Consider the following 17,379-nt stretch of genomic DNA (forward strand, 5'->3'; position numbering starts at 1 on the left):
GAGATAGTAATACTTTTAGAAGTGCCCTCGAAAGATATGATAGTGAGTCTACCCCTTCAAGTGAAGGAAATCTTCGTAGGACCGAAAGATCAAGAAAACCCCCTTCTAGGTTCATCTCATATGAGTCTTTTTCACCAAAATATAGAGCTTGTCTAAGCGTCATTCACTCGTACATAGAACCTAGGGATTTTGAGGAAGCACGAAAATACCCAGAATGGATAGTTGCTATGAACAATAAACTTGAAGCCCTAAAGAAAGCAAAAACCTGGGAGTTTCAAGACCTTCCTAAAGATAAGAAAGCAATAGGGTGTAGATGGGTGTTTAAAGTCAAAACTAAGAGTGATGGGTCTCTTGAGAGATATAAGGCCCGCTTAGTTGCAAAAGGGTATGGTCAAAAATATGGGATTGATTATGAGGAGACTTTTGCCCCCGTTGCTCGGATGGTCACCGCCCGATGTCTTATAACTGTTGCTTCAATAAATAAATGGAACATCTATCAGATGGATGTTAAGAATGCGTTTTTAAACGGAGATCTAAACGAAGAAGTATATATGGATGCTCCTCCTGGAATGGAGTATCCTAAAGGGAAAGTGCTTCGTCTTCGGAAAGCACTGTATGGTTTAAAACAAGCTCCCAAAGCTTGGTATGATAGGTTTAACTCTGTGATGTTAGATAATGGTTTTTCATCATGCTTTACTGATACTGCTTTGTTTGTTAGAAAGTCTAATGCAGGGATTGTTATTCTGTTGTTATATGTGGATGACATGCTTATTACTGGGAGTGATTCTAAAGGGATTAAAAGCATAAAGTCCATGTTAAAGGATAAGTTTGAAATGTCTGATTTGGGTTTCTTAACTTATTTTTTGGGTATTGAGGTTGCATACTCTCATAGAGGGTATTTTTTGTCTCAAACTAAGCTTGCATCTGAGATTATTGACAGGTCAGGTATTACAGATGATAAAGTTTGTGAAACTCCTCTATAGTAGGAGCAAAAATGAAGATTGATGATGGTGTTCCTCTCTCCGATCCTACTCCCTACAGGCAACTAGTAGGCTCGTTGATGTATCTAAGTATCACCAGACCAGATATCTCACATGCGGTGCATACGGCAAGTCAATTTCAGCATGCACCAACTTCTGTTCACATGAGTGCTATCTTGCGTGTCTTGAGATACCTAAAGCACACTATTAATAAGGGAGTTTTTCTGTCTTCTTTTTCTGAGTTAAAATTAATTGCTTATACTGACTCTGATTGGGGAGGTGACCCAAATATCCGTGACTCCACCACTGGTTTTTGTGTATTCTTAGGAGACTCATTGATCTCATGGAGATGCAAGAAGCAGCAAAAGGTATCTCTATCATCAACTGAAGCTGAATATCGTGCCATGGCGACTACTACCATGGAAATTGTTTGGATTCATCAGTTGCTGGAAGATATGGGAATCAAAATTGAAGGGCCTACCAAGCTTTGCTGTGACAACAAAAGTGCGATTTATATTGCTAAAAATCACACTTTTCATGAGCGGACCAAACATATAGAGATGGACTGTCACTATGTTCGGGAGGCGTATCTCCAAGGAATCATTGACCTTCCATATGTCACGTTCGCGTATCAGTTGGCGGACTTCTTCACTAAAGCCTTGTGTGCTCCGCGCTTCAACTTCCTTCTTAGCAAACTCTCGGTCATCCTGCCCTAAGTTTGAGGGGGGTGTTAAATTATGTACATAATCATATAATGTAATATATATATTTTATATATATATGGTAATACATATACATATATTAATATATATGTATATGTATCTACTCAAATATAGATATTTCTATTTGTTTAGTCATAAGGGTAGTTTAGTCTTTTCCTTATTTTTGCGCACATTCACTTTATGGATGTGATTGTAATTATTTTTATTTTTATTTTTTGTTTTTTTCATTTCTTTTTGTATGTGTACCAAAAAGGTACCTTGGGGGGCCCACCAACATAGTCGTTGGGCCCTCTCCAACGGTCACATTTGTGACCGTTGGAGGGGCTCCAACGACTATGGGTGGAGCCCCTCCAAGGCCCCTCTTGTGGTGTTATAAATAGGGGTTCTCCCCTTTGTATTTTCTCATGGCTTTGAGTCAAAGCCCAAGTTCTCAATAAATTGATTCCATTATTTTATGCATTTGTGCATTTGTGAGTTATTTGTGGGTTGTGCTTTTTGTGCACAAGTGTTCTAAGGTGTTCTTATTGTGCTTTCGTGGTGGGTTCAATATCAAGAATATTAAGGTCTTGATATTAGTATCTTGTTGGAGATACTTTCACAGCTGATTGGGCAAGGCCATAGGAGAGGAGATCTCTATATGGATTTTTTATATCTTCTAAATCTTTTTGCGATTTTGTCCAAGATAAGGATATTGTAACTTGGCACAAAAGACTTGAACATCCATGCTTATCAAAGATGTACTTTTTCCCTTTCTTGAAAAAACTTTGGAATGAAAAAGGGGCTATTGAGTTGTCGTATGTTATTTCAAAATGTCAGCTTACAGATTTCTTCACTAAAGCTCTTCCTGATTCATTTTTTTTCTTAGTAAATTTTCGATGATCACACAGTAAGTTGAAGGGAGGGTGTTAAAATGTGTTATTCTTATATACATATACATATGTGTATAAATGTAATAGGTAATACTCTCTAGGGGTATTTTTGTCTTTTCACACATATATAATAGGTGCTTCCCATTAGGGGCAGCCTTGTCTTTTCCTATTTTTTTCTTTTTGTTTTTCTTTTTTTCATTTTGTTTTTATATAAGGGCTTAAAGATCAAATGACCTTAGAGCCGTTGAGAGCTCCCCAATGGCTTTAAGAGCCCTCTTGTAGCCTGTTTAAAGGGGCCTTTGGCCCCTCTCTATGTGTGCTTCTCTTAAGCATTTCTAATACAAAAAAAAAATATTTATTCTGTGCTCACTTGCTCTTTGTGAGTGGTTTGTGTTAGCCCTTATGGCTTATCATATTTTGCCCATGGCTTTTGTGTTTGTGCACACTTTGTTCTCTTGTAGCCCTTTGGTGGCATTGTTTTTGTGCACACTTTGATCTCATTACATAGGGATGTCAATAGGTTGGGTTTGACACGAACCCGACCAATACCAAAGTCCAAACCTTATAGAATCAGGGTTTGTGACAAAGAAGGTTTGTTTGGAATCGAGGTTGGATCTTAAGGATCCGATTAGTAGATGGAGGTAGGTATAGTTTGTGAAATTTCATACCAGACCTAGATACGACACAAGTTCCAATTGAGATCCATGGGTTTTCAATGTAAAAAAGATAAATGTATCCTATAATCCTTATGGGACCTGGGTATTGTTTTTCTTATTGTGGATCCATTGGACCCAGGTCTGAACCCAGTACCGACACCTCAAAGTTAAATCTGAATTCAGACACATCTGGGTCCAAACTAGCTCCAACCCCTTGACACCCTTAAGCACAAACACACAATTAAAAAGAAAAATAATAATTACTAGTAATTTATACCAACAATATGTTTAAAAGACAATCAAACAGAACCCTTAATGTTCTAACTAAAAAGAACCACTCATTATTTATATATTCATGCATACTGCTAATTGAAAAGAAATACAAAAACCTTAAATCCGTAATTAAACATGCATTCTATTAAAAACATATATCAAAACCCTAAACCCTAACAAACATCATACTATATTATGCTAATTGAAGAAAACAAAACATAACCCCTAAAATGGATCTAAATAGTCAAAAAACTAGCCCAATAATTATTGGGTTGAACTCAACTCAAAATTGTATTAATTCTTTGCCCAATACCTGCCAATTCATTTTGGATCAGGACAGGCCAAGCCCCACACAGGTTGATGACCCACTGATTTTTTACTTAAAAATAAAAGTGTCTCCTTTTATAAGCTCTGGGAGGGCCTTGCCCCTCCAAACTAATCAACATAGGACTAATCGACATCACTTTTAATGTTTTTAAGAGTGCTATATTTTGAGAAAGATAAAAGAGACGTGCATTTGAGAGAGAGAGAGAGAGCATTAATAGCAATGCATTTATAAAGGAAAATTTTGCATTTCCCACAAAAACCCATGCATAAAGAAAGTTTCTTATGGAAAACCCATATCGATGAGGGAAAATAGTGGAAACCCTCTATTGCTTATAAAATGAGAGAGCTTCACCTATCTTATACATGCAAAAGGCACAATTTGGGGGAACTCAACAGAGGAGGTGGGCACAGTTTCGGGCCAAGGTGGGCACTAACCATAGTTGGCAAACTCGTGAATCGGGCTCGGATTGGATCCCTACTGGGTCACTGAATCAGCAGGTTGACTCGGTGACTCCGGGACTCTATATTTTATAGTGTAAGCACATGAATAAGACATGGAAATAACTAAACTTCAAGCTAATATGTCAATAGTTAAGTTACAAAAACATATAATTATACATTATTAATAATTTTTTATATTGAACAATATTAGATTTTTCATAACAAGTGACTTTATATAAGAATTATGCATTAAAATAATAAAATACATGATAAAAATTTTATTTAATGGGTTGGATCAAAAGTCCTAAATTGTGACCCAGTTGGGGTCCGATCCGGGTCAACTCGGGCGATTCCCGAGTCGACTCGCCAGGTTTGCCAACTATGGCACTAACCACCTAGGCCCAAACCTCCCTGTTGGGGGTTTTAAGGCCAGGGTGGGCGCGTGCCCACCCTGGCCCCTACCTGCCTCCACCCATGCTTCTTGATGCTTCTAAATTTCATCTTCCACAATTTACTTATATTTTTCAGCTTTCTTTTGCTTAATAGCTTTCCATAATTTGTATACTTTTGAAATAGGATTTTTCCAGCTAGCCCTCTCATCTAATATGCTAAAACCACTTAAAGTGGAGCTTTTTCTTTTTTCTTTTTCTTTTTTTGTGTGTGTGTGCATGTATGTGTTCTTCAACTTGTACAAAACTTAAATTTAGAATCATGGGAACCTCCAACAAGAAATGAACTGCAGAAGAGGCACCTCAATTCCACATATGAACTGAGTCAGATCTAAGCACATATGGTACTTTTTTCTTATAGGCACATATGGTACTTAATACAATACATTTCATTATGCAACAGCCTGATCAATCATTTGAAATGCACCCAAAATACAACTTCACAGGATGTGTTATTATTGTATATACCCCTTTAAAGGGCTTGGAATTCTGGTAATTGTCTAGAATCATTACTTATATGTTAAATACAGTATTTTTCAATCTGAAAAGAATAAAAAGACTTTAAGGGAATAAGCTGCAAAGTTTAGTTAAGCAATAGATTGTCACAAATAGCAATCTAAGAAGAAGAGCCTCTTTACAGCAATATCTCGAGATAATAAAAGAAAAATAAAAAGACATGATAATGCACCATTTATTCTTTTCAAGAATTTCAGTGATATATAAAGTACCTAAAGATTATCTGGAATGAATAAACTTTGCATTGCATGGTATGTGCATTTCAAGGTGACACTTTTGACTAGATTCTACATAAATTGCCTGGCGAGCATGATAGAAATGGAAAAGCTAAACAAAAAGAGAGAGAGAGATAAATACCTGAGAATAGTTTTCATATTCCAAAATTTTACTCCCGAAAGGTAGCAAACGAATCTCAGAATTCAATGCCACTGATAGTGAAGACTGAGGGGTCACACTTCCTCTTGATGAAGCCTTCATACTCCTGTGAGTTATTGAACCTAAAAGTTGCCCGCATGATGCAACTGGCAGCTCCTTCATCCCATCAATGGTAGCATAGTGATATGCTTCTTGAAGACCGCCAATCACGTCCATAGAACAATCACGAGAGATATTACCAGGAATAGGACACAAGGAATCAGAGTCTTCTGAGATGATCATATGAGGCACTTTTGCAAAATCTGGACTTGCTGACCCAGCAGCACATGAGCTCTTTGGGCTGGATGAGTCTAAAATTCTGTCAAGAGTATCACAAATTCTTTCAAGCCGCTCGTTTATACCAATGCCTTTCAAGTCACATTTGTCGGCAAGTGTGCATATCTTGGAGTGATCTCCTACACATATTGTAGGAATTTCATCCTCACAAATGCGACAGATTATCATATTCTCAACATCAAGATTTTGTCGATGTCCCCAGTAACCTTGAGAAACTCTCCGCTCTTGTTTAGATTTTTGTTTTTCAGTTTCCACCTCAGGACCAATATTACTTGTATCTGATGTACTTGAAGATTCATATTGCTCTGCAGAGGGGGTGTCCTTCAGGACAGGGGTTTTTGTCTGGTTTCTTTCCACAACAGATGGAAGTTTCTTCCATGAGGATATGCGATCCCTGCTAGTAGCTGAATCGACATTTGCAGCAGTATCAATAGCTAAAGAGTGGGAAGAACTGTATCTCTTATCAGTATCAGCTTGATTGAAATTCAAGCCTTGTAGCTCCTCATTACTAGTTGCTTTGGTGAAGCTTGTCTTCACATGTTTCTTTATTGACTTCCCAGTTCCTTGATAAACTCCCAGATCGCTAAATTGATGAAGCCCAGAAATATGATCATCACTAGCTAAACCACTCTCTTTATGAAATTGCAACAGACGTGTACATCGGGTGAGTATAAAGAGTATGCGAGTGTGGAGCTGCTTCAGGATGCCAATGGGAAGTTCTTGGCGTCGATCATCCAATTTTTGTACAATGGCTTCAGATTTTAACCAAAACTCATCGCATGACATTTTGGCACATTGTCGAGCAAGAATCAACAGATCTTCTAGGGTTTCTTTCCATTTTGGATGAGATTCTACATTGTTTTCAAGCATACCAACCAAATCCCCAGCAAAAAAACCAAGTTCAGAATTCACTCCTTCCTTTAGCTGGTCAAATTTCGATCGAATTACTACTAAGATATCCTACAAAAAATTAAAAGAAAATTTCAAAGGATAAACACCTTGCATGCACAAAAACAATTGAGGAGAATAGTATGTGGTGTCAAGAATCAACAAACACAGTAATATCATAGTTACAGCACAATATCTGCTGCGTCTATGGCCATTCTGTGAGAAGTAAAAGCTCATGAATGTGCAAAAGCAAAAAATAGATATCAACGGCATAGCTCACAACCTGGTTTGAGAGAAAGGTACCTCCTGATTGCTTAATCTACGAGGTTTCCAGAAGGGCAAAGGACGGACTCCTTTGGAATTCAGTTCATGCGAGAAGCTCTTGACGTCATGAGGGAACCTCTTCTTCCGACCACTTGTAACCCTTAGTATGGCTTGAAAACGTGGACTTTCAGTTCCCTTTGTGGTTTTAAAAAAGGATATGAAAATACAAAAAAATTTGCATAAAAAGAATCATTACAAAGTCAAAGGCTCAAAGCTTATCTACAAGCACAATCAAAATGGAAAAAAGTATGAAAAGCACAAGTTAGATAGACACAATTCTATATAATGCAACCCATTCTTAATTTACAAAATTCCAAACTTGGAATGTGCCCTGATTACCTCAATTTCTGAAGTTTGTGCATGTGGAGCTCTAAGGGATTTTGAAATGCACCACGGACTTTTCTTCCCTATACATGATTTAAGTCCACAAACTAATGCATCAATCAAAAGGAAAACAAATAGTTATCTCCAAAATATCCATAATAATTGACAGATCAACTTAAATTATGCTTGCAGTTTTCGTTCCAAGATAGCACCTCTAATAACTAAATTAATATGCCGTCAGAAGCATTTAATAATAAAGCAGCATTGATTCTGGAAGAAGGTGAAAATATTTTGTTGGCAGAGCCAGGTGATTGTGTTTGATTCACAAAGCTGAAATTGAAATGTATAAGAACAGCAGAAAAGAATCAAAGCATAAGCAGCTCACTTGTACTCCATCAAAGCCAATTGAATGGCACCATCTCAAATGCTGGCCTTCCAAAACCTGAAATGATACACCTTGTCTCTCAAGGCCAAGATGAACACACAAAAGAGGAAGAGAAATGTACAGGTATTTGGATGCACCCACTTATCCTGAGAAACACGATAAAGTGGGATATTGCATTTCGCTACCCGATACACCATTTTTGTACAAGTAGGTGCATAAAAAAAATCCCAAATTGGGAGTGCAACGTTCATGAGCAAACGTTGCGGAACCACTGAATGGTATTCCTATCCATTACTACTTATGGTCTTTCAGAACTATTTCCCTCAATGAAGACTCAGAACTATTTGTGGATGCTGATCATCATAAAGTTGCAAGAAAAAACATGCTTGCTTGATGCTTTTTATCGCCGTGCATCGTTGCCAAAAATCAACAATAAATACAAGAAAATCTATTAAAAGAAGGGTTGTTCACCATCTGGACGGAATAAGACAATGAACAAGGAGCCCTCATTCTCTCTCCCAACAACAACAAACTCCCCACCATCGTCCAGAAACCAAATTGGTGTCTGTCGTTTCTCTAGAACAACTCAAAGAACCAGCCAAACCCAAACTCTAGTTCGTTATCCCTCCCCTCTGAGCAAGAAAACACAATTTCTACAACTATCGATAAGAAACTCACACACCAAACCTCTCAAGAATTCTCCAAAACCGAATTGGTTGCTAGTCATTTTGCTAGAACAATACAAAAAAATCAAAGAAACCCCAATTTATCACAAAAAAAAAAGAAAAGAGCAATCCAGCTCACCGGGACGGTCCGACGAATCGCCGGAAGGCGAGGCGGCGCGGCAGGCCGGGTTCTTCTGATCCACGAGGGGATCCGCAATGCCGTTCTCTCTGGTCCTAATGCGATTGAGGCGGATGGATGACGAGATGATCGGGACGGAACCGTCGTCGCCCGTCCCGTCCTCCCCGTCGCTCCGGTCGCCGTCATCCGGCCGCTGCTCCTCCCTGTGGGGCTTGCTGTTGTTGTTGTTGATTCCCCGCCGGATGGGGATAGGAGGGATCTTCCTGAGCTTGGTGGTCTTCTTACTAGCGTCTTCCTTCTCGTTTCCCTCTGCGAACGACGACGCCATGATCGTCTTCTTTTAATTCTGTTAATCACCGACCTAATCCTGATTTGTTTATCATTTAATTAAAAATTCTCTTAAGGAATGTTCTTCTCTGGTTATCATCTTTGTCGCCTTGCATTGATACTGACCAACTGAGATTTTCTGGCCCACGTTATCACGTTGGTTTCTGCCACGTGTCAGCATCAATGCGAGGCGAAATTGAGATGGTGCCATTCAATTAGGTTATGGTTAAAATTTTCTATTGATCAGTAAACTGAATGTTATGGTTAAAATTTTCTATCATACCATTATGGTTCCTCCAAACACCCAAAACCGCTTTTCTAAATTATGAAAAAGAAAAACCATAATGGTATGGTCAGAACAAGAACAGTTTGAAAAATAATTGCAGAACAAAGACACAAGAAGATTTTCTCATTCATAAACGGTGGCTTGTGGTTTAAAATGTAGAAAATGTTTCTGCAAATACTACTTGAGTTTATCAAACTTCTGAAGCACCTTTTTTTAGCAAATTCAAAAACCGTTAAGGCCTTAAGCCGGTGGTAGTCCCATTTCAATCCCCACAGGTTTAACTATTTTCTGCATTTTAGGTAACTAAATATGACTCGGTCCAACTTACAACCCTCTCGGGTGGATAAAGTTGCTCCAGATCCGATCCGAGTCGGTCCTGACGCACTAAACGAGTTGGACCATGGGGTTTTGATCCAACCTGGTCCAGACAAGGAAGTGGCCCATATTTAGAAAGCAGCAGCCACCTTTGGATATTGTTAGGCATGAAGAGATCAAAATGATACGAAGGGGTACATTTGATTGGCTCACAAAAGTATTCCATAAACCATGGATTTGGATCGGATGCACCAGAAGTCCATGGCTCCAGCAGTTAGCGAACCTTGTTTAGAAAATGATATTGCTTTCTGGGGATGCCACATCTAGTTTCAACCATATCACAAAAGCAGCACAAATTCATGCAAACCATGAATGGGTTTTTGTTAAGGTTGTGTCCGAATATGGATTCGGATTTAGCAGTGAACCCACATCAAATCCAAGCACATTCAAACTCTGAATCTCAAATCTTCTTTTCAACTGACTTTTGCCACGACGAGTGAGTTTAAATCCAACGGATATCGGATATCCCATCTGAGGATCTTGAGATCGTCAAGATTTTTGATGGATTTTGGGTCCAAACAATTGGGTCGTTTGTTTCACGATGTAGAAAGCGATTTCAGTGGAAACCGGAATCACCCCAAAGCGTGTGACATGGGTTTCCATTGAAACCCTTTATTTGAGTGAAAAGGGTGTGAGCCTCACCCGCTTTTTCCCACTTGGCGTTTGTTTCAACCCAGGAGGGAAAAGCACCACTTTGATGTGACACGTGCCTTTCACATGAAAGTGGGGCCTGAAAACAAACGACCCCTAAACCCCACCCCCAAGAGAGAAAAATATGAGCCTTTGAAATCCTTCAGCCATTTTGAGGATCTGACATCCCCTGTGAGATCAAGACATGGACCCAACTTGATCCATCCGACCCTCCAATTCAAACACTCCTTACATGATTTTCAAATCTTCAATTCTCAAATCTCATACCAGTCATTCACTCAGACACAGATTAATACCCACAAATCTGGGATCGAATATGAGACCTATGGTAAAACACCCCAAAGATCTCATATCCTCCCTTTCGAATGTAACGACCAGACATCCAACGCCTGACCCGATTTAAAATCTGATTGGTCAGATTAGTAATCAGATTAGGATTTGGTTTAAGAATTTCATGACCAAATCTGGCAGATATCCGTCTCCACGGGAAATTTGGATTCAGTATTAACTTCTCTCCATCAGAATCCACGTCTGATTAACCAACATCTGATTAGTGCAATTTGGTATTGGCTAAATCGGACCGAACCCAATCCATTTACTGTAATCCTATCCTCCCCGTCCCTCTCCCTTTTATCTCATAAAGATAGGATCTCAGATTCGAGGTGAGATCCTGCATTTGATACACCTTGGATCTTGACATGGAGCCCGCACCACACCACCTCAAATCCTTGAATCTAAGATCTGAGGGTATCAAACACCCTTAGCTTCGTGCCCCAACCTGTCATAAATATCTTACTAGAATCCTCCACAGTCGGACATCTTGGAAGACTAAGCTAAAAAGAGAAAAAAAGTCTACGACCAATTTCAAGTAGCAAAAAGAGGAAATTTTTTAAAGCAATTTTTCATTTATGTGGAAATTGTCAAACCATTGTTATTCATGTTAACCAAGAGATACTACTGCGAGCACAATATTTTTGCTACATTTCTTTTCGAATGCATCATCAAACTTCTCTGTCGAGTTTATAATCATAATGCCCATGCCGTCGGCACACCAGTTTTCGTCAAAAAGCATATGATTGTTGCCCTTCATACAAGCCAAGAAATACAGACTAAACAACAGATTATGTCAGCCGCACTAAATGGCGTTGATTTGGAGAGCGGGTCGTCAATGTCACCCAGAAGCCAGAACCGTTAATCCCGCCCCCTTCTACTGTATCTCAGTTAACGGTTCTGGCCGCTGGGTGACATTCATCCAGAGTTTCACAGGATCCGCTCTCGTTCATTTGTTCATGTTTCCTCTTTTTTTTTCTCCACCGAGTGCACATGTTTCTTCAACCTGATTATGTTTCATGGTCATGAGGGTGTATAATTCATCAATCAATTAACTTAAAGACTCATAGTCAAGGGGGTGTATAGTTCTTGAAAACAACCTGGAAAAATGAGTGCCCCCCAAAATGGAACCTTTAAGTACATGTCAAAAATCCCCTTGTAAGAGTCATTTCTATCATGATGGGCTCATCATCTCACTGTACGACTCATCAACCTCTCCACCTACAGGAACACCACCATAATAATCAAGAGAGAGAGAGAGAGAAAGAGAGCAAATTGACAAGCACAGTGATGGCAGTTGTACTTTCAAGTTTGGCAGCAGAGTTTGCAACAGCATCAGCTTCAGAATTCAGCGACTGAGGACGTTAAAAAAAAAAGAACAATTTAGGTTTCAGAACAACATGAACAAAGTAAACTCGCTAGAAAGAGCAAACAGGAGGCAGACCAAGATGAAAAGTTTCAGTATAGAGATGTGCAACGTAAAGCATGTTTATGGCACAAAAGAATTCAACTACTTCCGCTCATCCCAAACCCTCTAAGCATTCACTTCAGGTTTTTGAAGTTACCAAGCAAATGTGAGCATTTATGATCTTTTTAGATGTCAAGACTTTTCGTACAGCATATCCCCAGGATGAGCTAGTTCTATGACATCACAATTACAAGGCCTAGTTGCCTTACATAATTTTGCACCAAATTAACGCCTTGCTGTAAGAATGCTCTGATCAACAATGGACACAAACACAAGCCAGAGTCGTTTGTGTGAGTCCTTCCTGTTCAAGCTTGCCTGGTCAATTTGCAAGATTGTCCCAGCTAGGCTCAATCCAACCAACACACAGAGAGAGGGGGGTCGGTGTTCACAGTAAGGGAGGCAAAACTTGTCAAAGATTCAAACCCATAACCTCCCAACTAAAAGTTCACACCTATGTCATAGGGATACTACAATTTACCCTCATAACTTGTCCACTTATATATTATCCTCAATGGGAAAAAACAAAAGAGTGGTGAACCCATTGTCCTTTTAGCCATGTCCTTGTGACATAGGTTCGCATGCAAATTCCACTGCACTAATATGTTTGTGACTGTTTCTTTTAAATAATACATACCCTATATTATTTTTCAAAGGAGCTCTTAACAAGCTTATCAATCTCCATTTAGATCATGATTAGGCTCAAGCTTGCCTGACAAACAAATTTTAAACATGGCTCAAGCTAGGCTAGTAAATTAAATGAGCCAGTTCAAGATGAGCTCTTACAGTGTTGAACTCAAGCCTCTTGCGAGAAGCTTGACTCGTTGCCCATGCTGAACAAAAATCCAGTAATTGATGAGTTGGTTACTAGGAATTCAGCCTATCTTGCGTGGAGCCATGATTACTAGCTAATTGAAAGCACTCTAATTTAACTTGCAATTGGATTTTACTGACCTAAAATCCAAATTGAATATTTTCCATTAGGAGACAAGGAGTGAAGGACCGTGTTGAGACATAACGTTAAATGATCAATTGCAGTACACTAGCGAAAGAAATGTCTGTTAATCTGCTATGGCATGTTACCAGCCATTACATACATAGTTCTACCAAAATCTAAAATGCAGAAATTTAGTCCTTTATCCTAGTCAATGTGATGGTGAATCAACATTTACTTCAAATTCTGAGATCTTTTTGTCTTCATTTTGGCCAACCACATTCAAGATTTGCTGAATGTGGATTGCATTATTAATTTGACTGACCACTGAGATGAAGGTGTACCTAACTTTACAAGTTTATGTTGACAGGCATGGTTGCTAGCAAGGATTTTCCCAAGTTTTCTATGCTTAGTTCACAAAATATAAACTAGTTAATATATTATTGAAAAAGGAAAAAGTATTCCTGCTAAAACCACGTACCGATATTCAAGGTCCAAATTGATCCCAAGGTTGACACCTCTTGACTTAAAATATTTCAGAATCTAAAAAACTAATGTTTTATAGATATTTTTGTTAAGTTTTTTCTCTACACCATACTGACCAATCAGAGAGCAGACACTACTGCATTCCACATTGGATACACCTTTTGTTTTTTGGATCCAAACATGTCGGATTGAGGATAAATGCAGACCTGGATATCAAGCATTTTTCTATACAATCTCAGCCATATTCATTCATTAGAGTTGATTAGATATTCCATTCAGGACTCTGGGGTCCACTACTAGATTATTGTTAGTCAATCTAGTTATAAATGAACTAACAAGGTCCAAAGAGGCTACAGACCTTTTCTCCCTCTTGATAGCCAAGTTCGGAGATAGCCTCTGATGAAATTCTAAATTCAACATTTGTGGCCCTATTGTGGGGCCCAGATAGGCCTATTATCAACATAACATGTTTGGATTTTTGTACCAACTCAACGTGAATCCATTTTGACCTGCTATTTATTCTCTAATCAAGGGTTTTACCAGGACCTAACCAATATGCTGTCAGCAATGAGGGCTTTCCCCTTGGCCTAGCAAACAAAAAAAATCCTGCACAATTTGAAGTGTGCTACATATTATTCTTCAACCTAAATAATGAAACACTAGCCAAATTATGGCATTGTTCCGGTGCAAACTAATCTTCAAATGATAATGTTTCCAAGTAGCAAAAGGATGGGCAATGCAACAAAGTTTTTCAAATACTTACTCTTTTAACATGATTAATTTCAAAAAACAAGAATTTTTCTTTCAACTGCTTGGCCTCGTTACTCAAGGCAAGAATATGTTTGGCCCTCGCTCGCCATAAATTTTGTACCTGCAAATGCCATGAAACATATAACAACTGCAGACTGCAGAGCAACCAAAACTGAGGCTCAAATTATAAATATAAAGGATTCATTAGGAATGCATCAGTAATCAATGGCCATAAACTATTTAAGATGAAACCAAAAGTTACAGGTTGCATTGAAGTGAATGTACTTAATTGCTATGATACATGTGAAGGCAATAACAACCTCGTAGTTCGCAAACAACCTGAATGGCTAAACTCTTAACTCTTAAAAACCAAACTCAATGTATGACCAATGGTTAATGGACTGAACTGAAACAGCCAAAAAAATGGCTTAAGTGCAGTTTGTGTGTGCCCCTATCAATAATTTGATACTGAAACCAATTAAAGATAATGACAAGACACAAGCTAATCATGTGCACAACAATAAAAGATAAGGCAAACCACATGTCACAAGTTGCAACAAAGTCATTGATAGATACCATCTAACACTCTCTCTCTCTAGTACAGGTAAAAAGTGCACACCTCAATCATCCTAAATTTTAATCATCACCATCATCTTCTTGTCTTTCTTCTTCATTTGCCTCACCTCAAGCTCACGAATGATGATCCAGAAGCTGGTTCTCTTGTTCATCAAGTAACAATTGTACCTTTTAGCACATCAAGCTTCTTCCGAACCCACTCATCTAATATGTCAAAGTTCTCCAAGTGAATATGAACAAGATTGTGGTTATCTTTTCTTGAATATCACTCATAAAGTTGCCTGACAATTTGATATAATATATGTATCCGTAGACATCCAAATTTCATCAATTTCATCAGAGAAGTTGGCTATATGGGTCATCTCATGTAGCCAAGTAAACCCATAAAGCAGTTGAAGTGGTTCAAGTCAATACCTAATCTCAAGAACTATGTCACATAGGCACGGGCGCGGGTAAAGGTGCGAGTGCGGGTAAAGGTGTGAAAAGACGTAGCCATTCACGTCTAGACCCAATTCGTTTTATCTATTTTAGCACATGCTCATTAATGGCATGTTGTAATTTTAGTATTGTCTGTAATGGGTATTTTCGAACCCTAATTTCTGTACATGAGTTTACTTAATGTAAAGCAAGAAGAGCCGACCCTATTGGGGTTTCTCCTGCAGCCATCAGAGCTTCTCTCTCCTCTCTCATTTTTTTCTTAGATGGTATCAGAGCCATGATCCTCTCCAAGGTCTCAATCGAAGGTATTTCTTCTCTTACTCCTTTTTCAGCCAACGTATTCCTTTCTTTTTTGCATATTCCTATTCTCCAACGTACTCCTTTTTCAGCCAACGTATTCCTATTCTCTTTCTTTCTGCATATTTTCTCTTCTATTTCTAAAATCTGAATCCTATCTCTTTCTATTTCTAAAATCTGAATTTGCATATTCCAGCCAACGTATTCTTCTAAAATCTGAATCCTATCCTTTTCTTACTCCTAGCCAACATATTTCTCTGTGAAAGTTTCAGCATATTTTTCTATTCTCTATTTCTTACTCGTTATCCTCTTTGACGTGTTTTCATATCACGTCTATATTGTTTCTTCTTTTCTTCAGAAAGACAAGGTCAGATTTAGAGATTTCTATCTGAGGAAAACATCATTGTAATGAAACAAGGTACAATAGAACAATAGGGAAACAAACACAATGCCAACAAAGGGCTTTAATAAACTCACTTAAAGTTGGTCACTAATGGACCAAATACAATCTCAAAAGAGATAAAAATACCAAACAGCACAAGAGGCATACAAGCCTATAAGATGGGAAAAAACTCTAGAGAAAAACCCTCAAATGCTTCTAAAAGCATTGAAGAATAACAAGGGAGTGAGGCTCTATTTATAGAGCCTCACTCCAACACATGGGAGGCAGTCCAGCTCTTTGGACTGCCTTCCAACAGTCATTATTATGACTGTTGGGTAGCAGTCCAACGTCTAGTTGGACTGCTGCCCAACAGTCATAATTTGACTGTTGTGCACAACAATCATAAATATGACTGTTGTGCACAACAATCATAAATATGACTGTTGTGCCTAAGTTGTATGACAGTTTATTTATTTATTATAATGTTAAATTACATTTCAGTCCCTAGTGGACTGTACTATATGATAAAAGACAAAAATACCCTTATTGGGTATTTGGATACAATTTTATTTTTAACACTCCTCCTCAAACTTATGGGGAAATCACCGAAAGTTTGCTAAGAAGATACAAAAATTGAGGTAGTGGAAGAGCTTTGGTGAAGAAGTCTGCAATCTGAAATTTGGACTGGACATATGGCAATGTAATGGTCCCCTTCAAATATTCTTCGCGAACATAGTGACAATCCATCTCAATGTGTTTTGTTCGCTCATGAAATGTGTGATTGCTGGCTATATAGATGGCACTTTTATTATCACAGCATAGCTTTGAAGGTTCTGAAACATCAACACCCATATCAGAAAGTAGTGCTCTCATCCACACAACTTCAGTGGTTGTGTTAGCCATTGCCCTGTACTCAGCTTCCGTAGAGGATAAAGACACTTTCTGTTGTTTTTTGCATCGCCAAGAAATGAGAGAATCACCTAAAAATACACAAAAGCCAGTAGTTGAGTGACGGTTATTGGGATCTCCTCCACAGTCAGAATCAGTGTAAGAAATAAGACTTAAAGATTAGGAAGAGGATAAGAATAGTCCTTTAGATATAGTTTTCTTGATATATCGAACTATTCTTAATACTGCACTCATGTGGACGGTTGTGGGCGCATGTTGAAATTGACTTGCAGAATGTACGGCATGCGCAATATCTGGCCTTGTAATGGACAGGTACATCAACGATCCAATAAGTTGTCGATAAGGGGTTGGATCATCTAATAATACTCCATCTTCAGCTCGCATTTTCGCATTTATTACTTCAGGAGTATCAGCATATTTTGTGTCCGTGATTCCTGAACGCTCAACAATATCAGCTGCAAACTTGATTTGAGATAAAATATATCCTCTTGGTGAGTAGGCTAC

At 38.5% G+C, this 17,379-nt stretch overlaps 2 protein-coding genes across 2 annotated transcripts in view; both read right to left on the minus strand.

The window, feature by feature from the left end:
• LOC149822022 (putative serine/threonine protein kinase IREH1) overlaps positions 1 to 8,997 on the minus strand; it is a 33,075-nt gene extending 24,078 nt beyond the window's left edge. The window contains exons 1-4 of the mRNA XM_089980207.1: positions 8,670 to 8,997; positions 7,496 to 7,563; positions 7,136 to 7,291; positions 5,591 to 6,904 (exon numbers count right to left, since the gene is read on the minus strand). Of these exons, the coding sequence (XP_089836333.1) occupies positions 5,591 to 6,904; positions 7,136 to 7,291; positions 7,496 to 7,563; positions 8,670 to 8,997 (1,866 nt within the window). The remainder of the gene's footprint in view (positions 1 to 5,590; positions 6,905 to 7,135; positions 7,292 to 7,495; positions 7,564 to 8,669) is intronic.
• Positions 8,998 to 11,670: 2,673 nt separating this feature from the next.
• The window catches only part of LOC149822023 (uncharacterized), a 47,034-nt gene continuing 41,325 nt past the window's right edge, over positions 11,671 to 17,379 (minus strand). Inside the window, exons 6-7 of the mRNA XM_089980794.1 lie at positions 11,942 to 11,993; positions 11,671 to 11,859 (exon numbers count right to left, since the gene is read on the minus strand). Of these exons, the coding sequence (XP_089836920.1) occupies positions 11,813 to 11,859; positions 11,942 to 11,993 (99 nt within the window). The 3' untranslated portion in view covers positions 11,671 to 11,812. The remainder of the gene's footprint in view (positions 11,860 to 11,941; positions 11,994 to 17,379) is intronic.

This window comes from Nuphar pumila, chromosome 11, assembly GCF_984573655.1.
Source record: "Nuphar pumila chromosome 11, dmNupPumi1.hap1.1, whole genome shotgun sequence".
In the NCBI taxonomy this organism is placed as follows: domain Eukaryota; kingdom Viridiplantae; phylum Streptophyta; class Magnoliopsida; order Nymphaeales; family Nymphaeaceae; genus Nuphar; species Nuphar pumila.